Here is a 14,845-nt window from a genome sequence, read left to right as displayed (position 1 = left end):
ACAGAATGGCGGCTCAGAACATATAGGCATCGGCTTCAGAGCCAGCAGACTGAGTTCAAGTTCTGCCTCTGTCACTTGTCCTTGCTGGCTACAGACAAATTACTTAGCTTTTCTGAGCCTTCATCTATGCAGTTTAACTGAGAGTTGGCTGTGTACTTGACACTGTGCTAGCTCTACAGACTCAATGGCAAATGAGATAGACTCGGTTTCTGCCCTCCCATGGCTTTCAGGTCTTTGAGCAAAACAGGTCCAAGGTCACAAAACTACTCAGTGGTATGTCTGGGACACAAACCGAAGTCCTTCTGACTTGAGACCTATGTTCTCATCCATCCTCGTCTATGCCTCCGCAGCCCTGGTCATAGATATCTCATTGTTATGCTAATCTAAGAAGGGATGTGAAGGAAATATTTTAAATATCCTGTTGGTAGTAATGAAGAGTGGATGCGTTATAATTATCCCTTGTGTTTGGGACAAAGGACACTGCCCGCCGTCCTCCATCTTCTCCACAGCAGAGCCCACCCCACCTGCTAAGCATTTTGTAGACGCTGTTGATGACAGATTGTCTGGCATTCTGACACTGGCTAATCAATAGTGCTGGAAGGTGCCTCAGGACAAGAGCAATTGGATCCCAACCTTTTAGTGGTATTAAATAAAGCAATATTTATTTTGCTTTTGGTGCAGATATACTTAATCCAATCCAGCTCATTGGTAATGCTGAAAAACTGCTGCGTTTGAGGGACAATTGCATGTGAGCCCCATCCATCTCTGCTGTCAATGACACCCTTCCAGGAGCATGCAGCCCCACGGTGCTCAGAACAAGATTGATCTGGATCCACCAAACTGCCTTTTTCTCTGTCCTTTACAGGAGATGAAAAGGAAATTATAAAGAGGGGACTTAAAATCATTGCTCTCATTCTAGCTGCTGTTATTGCAACAGGGATGAGGCATGATGACTTTCATGAGATGGAGCTATTTATTTACTATTTGAGTAATGTTCTCTGGAACCATTGCATCTCTGCCTTTGGGCAGTGGAGGAAGAGACCAGTACAGTACAAGAAAGAGCAAAGGAGTAGCTTAGTATCTCTTCCATAGATCACAGTCTTACTGATGGCTGGGGGACCTCAGAGGGTCACTGTAGATCCTTCTGGCATCAGTAAGCCCTGGGTTCAAATCCCAGCTCTATATCCTAGCCGTACTCAAGTGACCTTAAGGTCAAATCTCTCTTGCATTTCATTTGCTCTTTTATAAAATGGGGAGAAATAATACCTACCTCACTTGGTTATTGTAAAAGTATCGAGCATGGAACAGGTACTTAAATATTTTTCAAAATATGTCTTTAAGTAATTATCTACCCTTTGTTTGCAAACCTATTGTTTATGCATTTGTGCATCTATTCACTCATTCATTCAATAGATATGTCGGACCTTCTCTGCACCTGGGTCTACAGTAGATAACTTGTAGTGGAGATGGGCAAGATGACTCAGATGTAGTCCCTGCCCTCATTGGGCTCACAGTTTGGAAGAAAAAAAGAAAAGATACTCAAAAGTAGCTCCAACTCAAGAGAAAGAAATGATGCCTTGTGTGGTCATATATAAATTTGACTTCCATAAATCTGGGTTTTCTAGAATGGTCCTAATGCCAAATGTTCTGTCTCATTGATGCCATCAATAGCTCCATTTGTGTCGGAACATTCGTCCTAATTCTGAGCTCATGCAGATATTTCATCTTAAAAATAAATAACAGAATAGAAGAGCACCAGGGAAACAGAGACCCAGGATTTAGTTAGTGACTAAAGTGGCAAACACAGGAGTGAGAGACTAGCATCTGGAGGCCATTTGATCCATTCCTCTGTCTTTAGGCAGCTGAGCTGTGTTCTGAAACCACTGCACCAGCCTTACCACTCTGGTGTGTATAGTCAAGTTAGAGACACAAGATCAACACATTAGCAGCCTGTTTGACATATATATGATTTCCAGTCATTCCCACTTCTCTTTGCCCATGCCACACCCTCTGCCTGGATACTCTCCAATGCCTTGGCTTTTGGCACACTCCCATCCCCTCTTCAAAGCTCAGAGCAACTTGAGAACTCTTAGAGGCAAGGATTTGGCCCCATGCAAATCTCAAATGTTGAAAAATGCATGCAATGAATGTTAAGATGCTGGTAACCTTACTGGTGTTTCTTTTCAAAAAGATAGCAATCCTTTTTCTAGAATGTTTTATTTTCTTTGTGTTTTAACTTGATTGAAAATGTGTGCTTCCTCCAAGTCTCTAACTCTGGGGGTAAAGCCCGTTATTGATGTTTTAGAATCCTGTGAGAGAGCTGGAAGAGACACCTGTGAGTGAAGTATGACCCTTGTTTTACAAAGAAGATCATGGAGCCCAGGGAAGGAAGGTGACTCTCCTAAGATGATATAGACTTTAGAGGTGGGACCTGTCCCCCTATTCCCTAACTAGGGCTCCTATATCATTACTAAGACGTTTTGTTCAGTAAATACCCACCTACTAATAGACTGGTTGTCATTCAAAGCATTCTTTAAGCAGCAGCTCCAAAGGTACCCAGCACCAGCACTACTCACTGAAGAGTTTCGCAAATGCTTCCACTTCTAAAGAACTCTAGGATTCTTTGAGGATTCAAGTTGCCTTTGAATCACCAGTCACACTCTATTTTCATCAGCCAGCTGGATCAAGAAGTTGGTCTTTCAGGATCTCTCACCTGTAACACTTTTCCTTCAGTTCTGAATTTCACTTTTTTGAATCAAAGAGGCTTCCTGGAAGCAGCATGGCTAAGTGGGAAGACCATGGGGGACAGGGCCAGGGCACCTGGATGCAAGTCTGGGCCCTGTGGGGGCCTGGTTGGGTACCCGTGAAGGAATGGCTTACCGCCTCTGGCTCTCAACAGTGCCACTTAAAACGTTGAGTCCACCCGTGTGGCTGGGTGGTTGTGAGAACTATATTATATGGTATACGAGAAATGCTTGGGAATCAATGAAAAGTTTATTCAACACCTGTTGAATGAACCTCGATGTCTACCATAATTCAGGTTCTTTGTCAGGCACAGGAATAAAAACATAAATAAGACATCATCCTTGCCCTTGAGGAATTTGTGGTCCAGTGGGGAAGACAGACTCAACAGTTACTACATCTTGTGCTGTAGCTACTCTGACGGGGCGAGCGATGGATGCTATGGGAGCACAGGAGAGGCACCGATCCCACATTTATAGAGAGTAAGTCAGGAAGCCTTCCTGGAGGAGATGATATTTAGGTTTAGACAATTTCAACAATCCCACAATCACCACCAGGGCTGTCGTCATCACTGGCTACCATTTATTCACTAGTCACTCTGTTCTGAGGATTCTGCTGGGCCACTTACAGACATTAGTTCATGTCCGCAATCTAGAAGGTCAAGGTTGTTATCCTCATTATACATATGATAAAGCAGAAGCCCAGAAAGGCTTATTTAAAAAGGAAATTTTGAAAAGATCACATAGCTGGTGAGGAGTACAGCCAACGCTTAAGCCTAACCTTGACTCCCACACCCCCTGATCTTCACATCCCTGCCTCGTTGTTCTGTGAAACTCCATTTGTGCAAGGCCAAGACCAATGGAGAAAGTCACTAGAAGACAAATTTCAGCTAAAGAGAAGGAAGACTTTCCTAACGGAGCTGCCCAAGAATGCGACATGCTGAGTGGGGAGGTGGCCAGTACTAGGTCCTAGGGTGTTGTGGAGCAAGCTGCTGACTTGGCCAGGACACCACTGAGGGCATTCCTATTTGGAGGCAGAGGAGAGGTAGGTAAACGGACCATCTCTAAGGATCCAATCACTCATTATCAAGGACGATGTTCCTTTCCAAATTCATAGGTGTTGTGTGGGGGCTGAGGAGCTCTGTAGGCACAGCACCCAGACCAAATGTCCCATCTTCTTGGCGTCCAGCCATTGGGAAGTGGACAATATAGGGACCTGATGGAGTTTTCTATAAAGTGGCCCACAGAGCCATACAGTTAGAGATGTTTGCAGTAAAAAAACTAGAACTGACTCTAGCCACTTTAACAAAAAAGGAATTTATAGGAAGGAGCTTACAGAATAAGGCAGAAGCTACGGGGCCACACTTGGAAAGCAAACAATTAACAGAATAACTCTGGAGGGCAGAAAACTGGTTGTTGGCACGAATGAGCTACCTCTGGACCATGGTAGCGCTGCTGTACAACCCAACTTGCATCATCTGGCCCGAGTGTAAGTCCTGGGTGGGAGTTGTTGCCTGAGTCTGGGTTCCCTGCTGCTGTCCTAGCTGCCAGGTCACAAAGAGAGAACATCTGACTCGTCTGTTTTCTGTGGTGAGATAAAGGCACCACCCCAGTCTCATCATCTTGTAATGATGGAGAGGCAAATTCGCCCTTCCCCTCACCGAATCATAGGGTGAGAGGCTGAGTATTCCCTTTGCCCATATGGACAAATGCCTATTACTACATTAGGAGGGAACAGAGCAGGGATACGAGCTCAGCTCTGCCTGATTCTCAGACTGAAGGGAAAGACAGGGCGTCATGCCCGATCACTGCTGTCTGCTGTCCACTCCAGCACCCTATGGACGGCAGACTTATTAGTCTATGTCACTCATATAGGACGTAGTATAAAACAATAATAAAGTACAATAAAACAACAATATAACATCTTGAGTTCCTATTATATGCCAGAACCTGTGCTACGTTAAGTTGGTTATATGCGTTATGCCATTTAATCCTCACCACGTTGTCCCAAGTTATAAATGGACTTAAGCCCATGAGCATATCTTCTTCTGTTAGAATAAGTGCCTTGAGGGCAGGGTGTCAGACTGCTTGTGCACCAACCCTGACGTCACCTCTTTTCTCAAGCAAGTTGTTTATAACCATCCTGTACTTCGGTTTCCACATCTACACAACGGGAATAATAATAATAGAACCTCCCTCGTAAGGTTAACTTACATAAAGTGTTTCATACTTAGTAAAGTACTTAATTCTTGAAACAAAATAATGTCAGTACATTTTCTATTGATTGTGTCCCCTTGATTATGATGGTGATGTTGTAACCTACGTAGGACTGTTTCTATTCTCACTGAAGCCAACGAGAAGCACACAGCAGAAGTTGGTTGATCTAAATACAGCAATACAAAGACAAAATAATAAAATTCCTTGCCAGGCGTTCAAAGCCCTTCACCTTGCACCTACATCTCCCTTTATAGCTTCACCATCACCACCCCTCACAACACACTGTGATTCAGTCAAACCAAATTGTCAACCATCGCCCCAACATCTCAGGTGGTTTTACAGTTCTTTTCTTTGCTTACACTTTTCCTTCTGCCCCCAACATCAGGAAAAATTCTATGCATTAAGCGAGGCCCAACTCAGATGGCTTCTCCTCAATGAAGCTTTCCCCGACGAGACATTAGTTATTTTCCCATAAGGTCCCTGTCATGTTCATTTTAAGTAATGGGGGAAATTATTATGACTTAGTCACCATCCACCCCAACCATCTCAAAGGAGAGAGATGCTTGAGTCCTTTATTTTTCTAAGTAGGGTGATAGGTGGAGCTATAAACTTAATAAGCTAAGAGGGGGTCAAATTGTATTGCTTAAGGAAATAGAGAGAGGGGCTTGGAAGATAAGATGGCAGGGTAAACTAGTCAGACAGAGTGATAGAGAAGAGAAAGGGGGACACTTTGGGCAGAGAGAGAAGAAAGGATTATGGCCACTATGAGTTTTGAATCTGGTAAAAACTCTGCAAAGAGCAGAATTTCATCCTATAGGTGATGGAGAGCTATAGACAAATCTTTGTCAGGAAAGCAAGATGGATCAATGTGGGAGACATCCTGGAGATAGGACGAGGGTGGATTAGAGAGAAAGAAGGTGGTAATTTCAATTGTGAGCAAGCACAAGATTTCTGGAGGTTGTACCTCGGCCTGGGCTGGCCGGAAGAGTGCCTCAGTGCGTGCAGGCCCAGCAGATGGCGACGGGGTCAGGGACCTGGATGAGGTACCTGTATACGCAGGACTTGGAGCAGATCTGGAGTAAGAAAAAGAGGAAGAGGGAGAGGACGAGAACCAGAGGTCACCTCTGCACTTGCCCTGGGGAAATGCTTTAATGTTCCCAAGGGAGAGTATGGAGAATGTGGGCAGGGTGGCCTTCACTGAGCAGGTGACATTCAATCAAATATTTGAAATAAGTGCAAATGAGTCACTCAGATATCTGGAGGAAGAGGATTCCAGGCAGAGAGACAGCCTATACAAAAGCCCTGAGGCGGGATGTACCTGGTGTGTTGGAGGGAAAGGGAGGAGGCCAGTATCTGGCACAGAGGAAGCAAGAGCGGTGGTGGTAGGAGCTGAGGTCGAGAGGGTAGCAGGGATGGAGCACATGGGGGCTTGTAGCTTGCTGGAAGGACGTCAGCTTTTACTCCGCATCTAACAGGGAACCACTGGAGCAGAGAAGGACACAATCTGATTTATGTTTTAAGAGGATCACACTGGCTGTTATGTGGAAAATGGGGAATGAAGGGATAGGGTGAGAGGATGCAAGGGTGGAAACAATGATCTCAATAGACAAGAGATTATCTTACAATACTCCGGACTTGGGCCAAGCTCAAGGTGGTATCAATGGAGGTAATAAAAAGGTGGTAGGTTCGCGGTATATTTTGAAAGTAGAGACAATGGATCAGCTGTGGGTGTCAGAGAGGAATAAAGAGACACCAGTGGTTTTTCCCTGAGCATTTCTTTCTACTGTCCTGTATGGGACATGTGTGTGTATCTATCATCTCACAGCCTGGACACTGAAGGGAGACTGCTCTACAGAAAGATTTTTGAACCTCTCTGTGACTCAGTTTCTTCTTATGGAAAGTGGGAATTATAATTGTAGTAACTTCATAGGGTTGTTGAAAGCACTGAATAAATTATTAATACACGTGAAATTCTTAAAACTGTCTCTAGCAAAAAATAGATGCTAGGTAAGTGACATAAAGACTGTTCCTACTCCTAACGGTATTTTGATAAGTGACAAGCGTGGCTTGTCCTGTTTACACTGACTCGGACTTCGGGTTCTGCCTAGGTGCTCTCTGATGGGGTTTGACCTGAACCGTCACTGGCTGGATCCCTCTCCGTGGGCCCACCCTACCTTGCATGGAGTGAAACAACTCATCGTCCAGATGTACAACGACCCAGTGAGTAACTGAACCCCTCAGCGGCTGCTGGTCTCATGGCGTATTCTGGGAAAAGGCTCTGTTGTACTGGGGGAGTTCACTAGGAGCTGCAAATTAGGAATACAGGGCCAAAACCAGGGAAGGACTAGGCCCGCTCGTCTCTTTGCTGAGTTGGACAGACCCAAGTGTCTTCCATCACCCCTCTCAAATACGGGGTTCAGTTGTAGAAGTCTCCTGGGTGAAGGAAATATACTGGAGCAGATCCCCATTTGTGAAGGTTCTTTAGTAACAAGCAAAAGAAATACAACTGAAACTAGTTGAAGCAAAATGGAGCATTTACTGGAAGCATACCAGAGTATCTCAAATCACTGACGACTGCAGACTGGCGTCCTCCACCTGTAGGGAACATGTGCCAAATGTCACATCCAGTGGCTCCCACCACTAGAGCGTGACTTACTGTCATCTTCTAGTTCTAGTTCCAAAAGGACTATTTGGTCTAGCTTGGAGGATGTGTCCACCTCTGGGCAAGTCAACCATGACCCAAGAGGCAAGGATATATAAGGACACGACAGCCTCACCGGAAGCACATGGTTGGATTGGGGGGTGTGGTAGCAATGGTAAACCTGTTCCCTGAGTAGAGGGCCTGCTATTCCAGAAAGAAGGGGAGCAGTGGGTGTCCACATTGAGTTTGCTGATAGGAACAAGACTGTAAGCAATTGAAGACATTGGGGTTTCATAACTTAGAGAAAGGAGGCAGGCCATGATTATTCTATCTTTGAAGAGCTGTCAGAGAAGACACAAGAGACATCTTTCAGGTGGAGGTGAAGACACACACACAAAAAAATTCCTAAATTAAAGAGCAACATATATATTGACCAAACAGAAATGTGTACTTAAAAACAAATGCCTATATTAGAACAAGGATTAACAAAAAAGTAAATCCTTAGGTGCAAGTAGTTAACATTATCTTGAGCCTCCTTGGTCTTTTTTATAGCCCACCTGCTGTGTCATGCTTGTGTAGCCATAGCTTTGGTATATTTGCTTCCTTCTCTAGCTCCTCCTTGTCTACAAAAGAAGGTGTTAACTGCTCACCAAACGTCTTTAGTACCCTGAACTCTTAATGCCTTCCTGATCAGCTTTCCTGGTGGAGAGAAGCTGCGTCTGAATTTCTGAGGAAGGACCTGTTGTCTGCTGGGTTCTGCCCCCCAACCCCACCTCTGTGCTGACTGCAGTTTCCCTGAATAGAACCACAATGCTTGCTTTTTATGCCACCTCTTCTTACTCTTCTTAAAGAGAACAGGCCATATATATATTTATTTATTTTTTTTTTTATTTTTTTTTCTCTGACCTGGCTGATAATAGATATTCAATAACTATTTGTTGTATTGAATTGGCTTCAACATGGCAAATCCTGTTATGTCAAATATACTATGGTTTATAGATACAAAACAGTTATTCACAGGAAGGACAAAAAGATGTGATAAAAGAAAAGACATGGGCAGGAGAAGTGAGACTGGGAACCACTGAACAACGTGGTGTTTAGGTGAATCCCTGAGGAGAGAGCAGGGGGGTGAGTGGGTGGCTGGGGGTGAGGGGGGAGGCAAAGGAAGGGGGTTAGGTTTGCTAAGAAGAAGAGGCTTCTCTTTGAGAATGGCCTGCCATTGCCCTCATCCATCAGAAGTCACTGATTTGTTCACAAATAACTGGGCACCTGCTCATGTTACAGAACATAGATGAGACAAAACGACGCATACGTTACAGAGACGTTAGATCACTCTTCTGTGCCACGAACAGGTTGATCATCAGCTGGTTGGTCTTAATAAACGCACTTGGATGCTGAGCTAGTTGTGTAAGCTCTGTTCTTCTGAAAATCAACTCCTTTCCGCCCCAAGCAAGGACACGGGCACTAGCAGGGAGGCAAGCTGACCTGGGACAGGATCCCAGCTCCCTCGCTCCCTCCCTCTTCCCTCTTCCTTCCTCCTTGCTCAGTCTTTTACTCCACTCTTGCCTTCCATCTTTCCACAAATACTGTTTATCAAGTAGTTTCTATATAGAAACCAGCCATCGTGGTTCTAATAGTGAACAGAATCCTAGCCCTTGCAATCTAGTGGGGAAATAGATGTTAAACAAGTACATACCAGTAACTATAGCTTGATAAATTGTGTCAGAGGTTACCAAAAAGAGTACACCAAGTGTGACCTATAGATAGGATGGTTATAAGTTTCAGCTTGCCTGGGGGCAGTTCTGGCTTATACCTGTGGTCCTAGAGTATCTGATAATACTGCCTGTTTCCTTTTAAAAGAGTCCCAGTTAGGGTGATAAATTACAGTCGCTCTACTTAGAAGCTATGTGAAAGCACCTAGAACAGTACCTGGTATGTAGCAGATCCTCAACAAACTTTTGGATCCAATTCGGATTCCCATTTGACTTCAAGAGTGATTGTGTCCAGCTGCACACACTTCTGTGCCCGGAGGCATCTGCCCTATAGCTTTAAATGCGTTTCTACTCCTGAGCTTCACTGTCACATGGTCGCCATAATCACTCAACCCGGAGCCATCTGAACTGCCAGGCCAGCTTCTGGCCTCGTTTCTAACTGCTCACAGCCTCACTCCTTCCATCCTGCTGGCCTTCTACTCACAGAATCAACAAGACCCTCACTGTCGGGCAGGGACTACGTCTGTGAGTGTTGTCATTCCTCAGTGACCTCCTTCAGGCCCTGTGCTGGGTGCTGGGAATAATCGGAACTGGTGTCCACCCTAAGGAGGCCCAGCCTGGTGGAGACAGGCATTTACAGTTATTCTGGGTGCAGTTGCAGAGGGAGGCATAGGGCTTGTGGGAGCCCATAGCAGGAACTCAACACGGAAGGCCACTCTTGAGCTGATGAGGGAAGGATGCCCAGGGCAGGGAGGGCTGTCCAGGCAGGGGAGACATCTATGCATCTGCCTCATGAGGGAGGCATCCTCAGGAGACTGCAAGTCATTCAGTGCGGCTGGTACCGGGGACAGACAGGGAGGGGGGGTTATGATATAGGGAGCAATTCAGACTTTATTCTCATGGGAATGGGAAGCCACTGAAAGATTTTAAGCAAGGAAGTGACAGGATCACGTTTGCATTTCAGGAAGACCTCTCTGGTGTCCATAAGGAGATGGCTTTGGAGGCTGTCAGCTAGAGGCTGAGACCACTAGCGCCTGCTACTGTAGGGTTGGAAAGGAGACGGAGTCAGAGCTATTACAGAAGAAGACACGAACGGCTTAGTGACTGGCTGGCGGGAGAGGACGGAGTAGGCATGATGCCCATGATTTGGCTTAGACAGGGGAGTGGCTGTGGTGCCCTTCCTGAGATGGATGGGAACCCAGGAGGAACAGTAAGCATGGGGACAAGCTTTACACATGCTGACTTTGAAGCTGGGCAGGCGTGCTATGTCCGGCCTGCACCGAGGCTCCTGGAATGCACCCTTCGGTGTCCTTCTTGTCTGGCAACGGGAGCCTGCTGTCCTGTGTTACTGATGGTGTTTACTTCCAAGGCTGCTTTCCTAGCCCCGTGCTCACTAAATCCTTTACCCCGCTCAGGGACTTGGGTATTAAGTGATGATGCTGACAAAGGAGTGTTTAACCCAGAGGCCGGCACTGGGTCTCAGACACAGTGTTTTATGTCCCGCTCCCGGGACAGCTCCCTGTGGGCAGTGTGGCCCTCGTTCACCAGCTGTGATGGATTGTCCCCACAGGGCAGGGTCTGGCTGATTCATCCCCGTCCCGGTACCCAGCATGGACCTGCCTCTGAGCAGGTACTCAGCTAAGCAAATGGTAAAGCAAACCCAGAGCCTCTGTGACTTGGTTTTTTATAAGATTCTCCTGATGAAAAGAAGCAGCTGAACTACAGACCCTTCCCCCTCAGAGTGTCCCAGATTCTGTTGCCACCATTGCTGTGCCCTGCTTTACTTAAGCCTCTGCTCTCTTCTGGGTTCCCCTGCAACCTGCTGAGCTTGTCCTAAACTCCTAAGGATGGAACCTGTGATGGCATCACCCACTCTCATCCCCATGACACAGATTTCTGATCACCTTCACTAACTTGCTCCATCCCTGGCCTCAGTGCCCTCCCCATTCTACTTACATTGTCGTTGCTCTCTCTGGCCACCAAGGGCTCCCCAGCTCTGTAGGTCCCTATCTTTCCACCATCCAACCACTTCTTGTTCAGGAGCTGCTCTTAGACATTTCAGCACCCGCAGTGGTGGAGAAGACCAGGAGAGCCAGCAGCACCTCTGCCCGACACCCAGGTCCCACCTTTCCATGCTGATGTTAGGTCTGAGCTCTACGTCTTCCCCAGGTAATTAGTGCCCGAAATGACATCACCTTTCAGGTGATAACTCACTCCTACCCATGGGAGTTTGGCTTTAGCCTGGCACACACAAAATAGAGTATGACATTGACTTCACATCACACCATTAGCGACAACCAGAGTCACTCACACAAGAGCACACACAGGGCCCTCCTCACACACCTATGTCCAGGTGCAACCGTAAAAGGCTAAGCCCTTTTACGGATGGGCTTCCTAGACCCATTCATCTGCCACTCTATGAGCATCTAACTAGGTACCTGTGAGGCATACCCAGAGAAGTGTCTGGTAGAGAATATGCTCAGTTAATTGAATTAAACACACCTTCCTCATTGCTACCATGTGCAAGACCCTTGGGTAATCTCTGGGGTTACAGAGATTAATGGGGCAGGGTCTCAGTCTAGGAAGAGCCTGAGAGGAAGGCCAGACCCTTATGAAAAATTTTAATCCAAGGTAGCTAGGAAGGTGTGCTATAATTGAGAAAATGCAATGCTTTGGAAACATGGGGTTTGGGGAGCTTAATCGTGTGTGTGTGTGTGTGTGTGTGTGTGTATAGAAGGAAGCGTTTTCGGGGAATTAGGACTGGGCCTTTAGAAATGGGTACCACTTCTATCAGATGGCAATGATTTAGGGGTGAGGGCATTCCAGGGAAAGCTGAGAAACGGAACGGAGGTGGGAGACGTCAGCTGCCGGGGGTCGGTGTGTGAGACGTACATCAGGGAGCTGCAAGTGGACAGGCTGAGGGGCAGATGTGAACAAGCTCGTGGATAAGTTTGAACACTGAGCCCAGGAATTTGGCTTCCTGTGGCCCAGGGACACCTTCTCATTAAAATCAAAGTCTCTGGCCCTCTTTTAAATTGAGTTTTAAATGAATTAAATATCATGACTTAAAAAAAAAAATCAAGACAATGAAACAAAATGCAACTTGCGCTGGAATATTCCAGCACACACCCTCTCTCAATCTTGAGAATCAGTATAGTCAGTGGAGAGCCATCAGAAACATTTGAGCAAGGGAGAGAGAGATCAGTGAGTACTATTTCCATCCATTCGGTCCCCCAGTCTAAAAACTCTAGAGTCATCCTAAAATTTCAGTCCAGCTGGGTCTCTCTCCCCTGCTTAAAACCTTCAATGTCTCCCCTTTACTTGTGGGACAAAGGCCAGTGTTCCTGATGCAGCATTCAAGGACATGCACCATTCATATCAAGGACGTAGCACAGAATGTGGCACCATAGGGAATATGATGTGGAATGATGAATGAACAGATGAGTAAAGAATATGTGCTTTAGCAAATCCCTAAGGCCCCAGTGCAGACAGTGGCTCCAAGGAGGTGAGACAAAGCAGGAGGAGAGAGACCCATTAGGTGACTGGTGCAGTGAGTCGTCCAGGTAATGACATGAGCTGGACAGTGGCCAGGGCTATTGCTAAGAAGAACCCACGTCCTGACTGTAAGAGGTGAATGGATCCCCTCCTGGGCTTCCTCTGCCCCCTGAGTCCCTCAGAGCCCAAGGGTTGTTTTTTTGAGAGGTTTCTGTGCTCTGGGGTGATGTCCCCCTTTTTCTGGAAGAGAACAGCCTGTGTTGCTATAACAACTTGGCTGCAGTTCTTTTAGACAGATCCGTTTTCTTAAATCATTTAAGGAAAATTAGCTGCCATAACAACATGGAGCAGTTTTTAAAATAGAGCAACACGGGGCTGGTTTTTTATTTATTTATTTATTTTTTCCTTGCTTGCCTCCTGTAGTCTTCAAGATAAGCTGCTCTCTTCCTGTCAAATAAATAAATAAATAAATAAATAAATAAATAAATAAACAAACAAACAGCACAATGACATGATAGAGCAGTCAGTAACGTGGTGAATCACACACACAACCAGCAATCATTCACACTACACACAAAATACACAAACACGGCTTAGAAATATGAAGAAGTGCATATTCACATACATAAAACAGAAAATCCGTATATATAAACAGGCTACATGAGAGACAGACACACAGACAAGGATGTAGTTACACATAACCACTCAAAGGACACACACACACACACACACACACACACACACCACACAACAGGCACAGGGCCACCTTGCAGTTACAATGGCAGGAAGCGGGCCGTGAGGGCTGGTTTTAGCATGAGCGGAGGTTTCACTGGGGCACCAGCCCGGAGGGCCCTGAGACGGCAGGTCCTCAGTAGAAACTAAACGTCACCTGTGCGTTCATACCTGACAGGCTGGGAGTGCCAGCAAGGTGTGCGTTCACCTTGCTGGTGGAAGGATAAACCCACCTTGGGAAGGATGGGGGTAAAGGGCAAATATTAGGGGCTCCCCTGTCCCCACACACACTTAAAGAGGTGAACCGGGAGAGCAGTAGGCCGCAGTCATGGCATTTGGGTGGGAAAAGTCTTTGCCCAGTATGGCAGGATGTTTCTCACCCCCAGACGAGGCAGCACCACCCTAGTGAAAACCACACCCCTGGGGCATTTGCAGACTCTCACCGAGGCCTCAGGAACTCTGGTACCTGGACTGTGGGTACCTTTATTCCATCGCCATATCTATGACTTTATTATCCTAAAGGTCCCCTGCAGGAAGCAGCTAAAACTGTGCGGGCTTGGCTTTGTGGCAGCAAGAGGGGATGGGCACGCTCTCTCCCCTGCCAGAGCGGCTGAACCTCTCCTTTGCTTAGCACTCTTAGGCAAGTCTCTCCCCCTGTCTGGGTCTTTCATTTCCCCATCTACACGTTGTAAGTGTTGAAGGATGGTCTCAACAGGTTCCTCTGGCTCCAAGAATCTGTGTCGTCTTGGCGTTATCTGTTGGTTATAGTATATGAACCACTGATGGGTAGAACGGGCATAGTAAGTCCAAAGTCCGGGCTGCTGCCAGGGTAGGACAGCCTGGAGTGACTTTCTGACTCTGAAGGTGCTTAGCATGTGGCAGGTGTTCCATCAGTGTTCGTTTCCTAAGCCTCGGTGTGCCCAGCTGCTAAGAGGGAACAACCACCCTTGACCTGCCTATTTTATAAGTTGGAGAGAGAGGCCCAATGTCTGTGACTAAAGCATTTTGTAAAGGCGAGGAAGGGTTACTGCCCTGGGGTAGGGCAGGCAGGCATGCCCTGTGGAAATGTCCAGACCATAGCCAGCTGCTGAAGGTTTCATGTGGGCTAGATGAAGTGCACTCACACCACCAGCATAGATCACACACTTAGATCCACTCAGATGTTTTTCCACTCCTACCAGCATGGCCCGGGAAATCAGTACGGTTCAATATGGGAATAAAGACTAGAAGTAAATGTAATTGTACAGGGAGTCTGAGAACAGAGCATGGTGCTTTGGGTTCATGAAATTTTTACAGTTTTCCCTACC

General features: G+C 46.4%; 1 protein-coding gene across 7 annotated transcripts in view; it reads left to right on the top strand.

The window, feature by feature from the left end:
• The window catches only part of AGBL4 (AGBL carboxypeptidase 4), a 1,099,729-nt gene that overhangs the window by 969,260 nt on the left and 115,624 nt on the right, over positions 1-14,845 (top strand). For all 7 annotated transcript variants that reach the window (XM_074334699.1, XM_074334701.1, XM_074334700.1 and 4 more), the window contains one exon: positions 7,067-7,178. In XM_074334699.1, coding sequence (XP_074190800.1) covers positions 7,067-7,178 — 112 coding nt within the window. The remainder of the gene's footprint in view (positions 1-7,066; positions 7,179-14,845) is intronic.

This window comes from Rhinolophus sinicus, linkage group LG06 (assembly GCF_036562045.2).
Source record: "Rhinolophus sinicus isolate RSC01 linkage group LG06, ASM3656204v1, whole genome shotgun sequence".
Taxonomy (NCBI): Eukaryota; Metazoa; Chordata; class Mammalia; order Chiroptera; family Rhinolophidae; genus Rhinolophus; species Rhinolophus sinicus.
The sequence above is the reverse complement of the archived record's forward strand: the minus strand, read 5'-3'. Positions and strand labels throughout refer to the sequence as shown.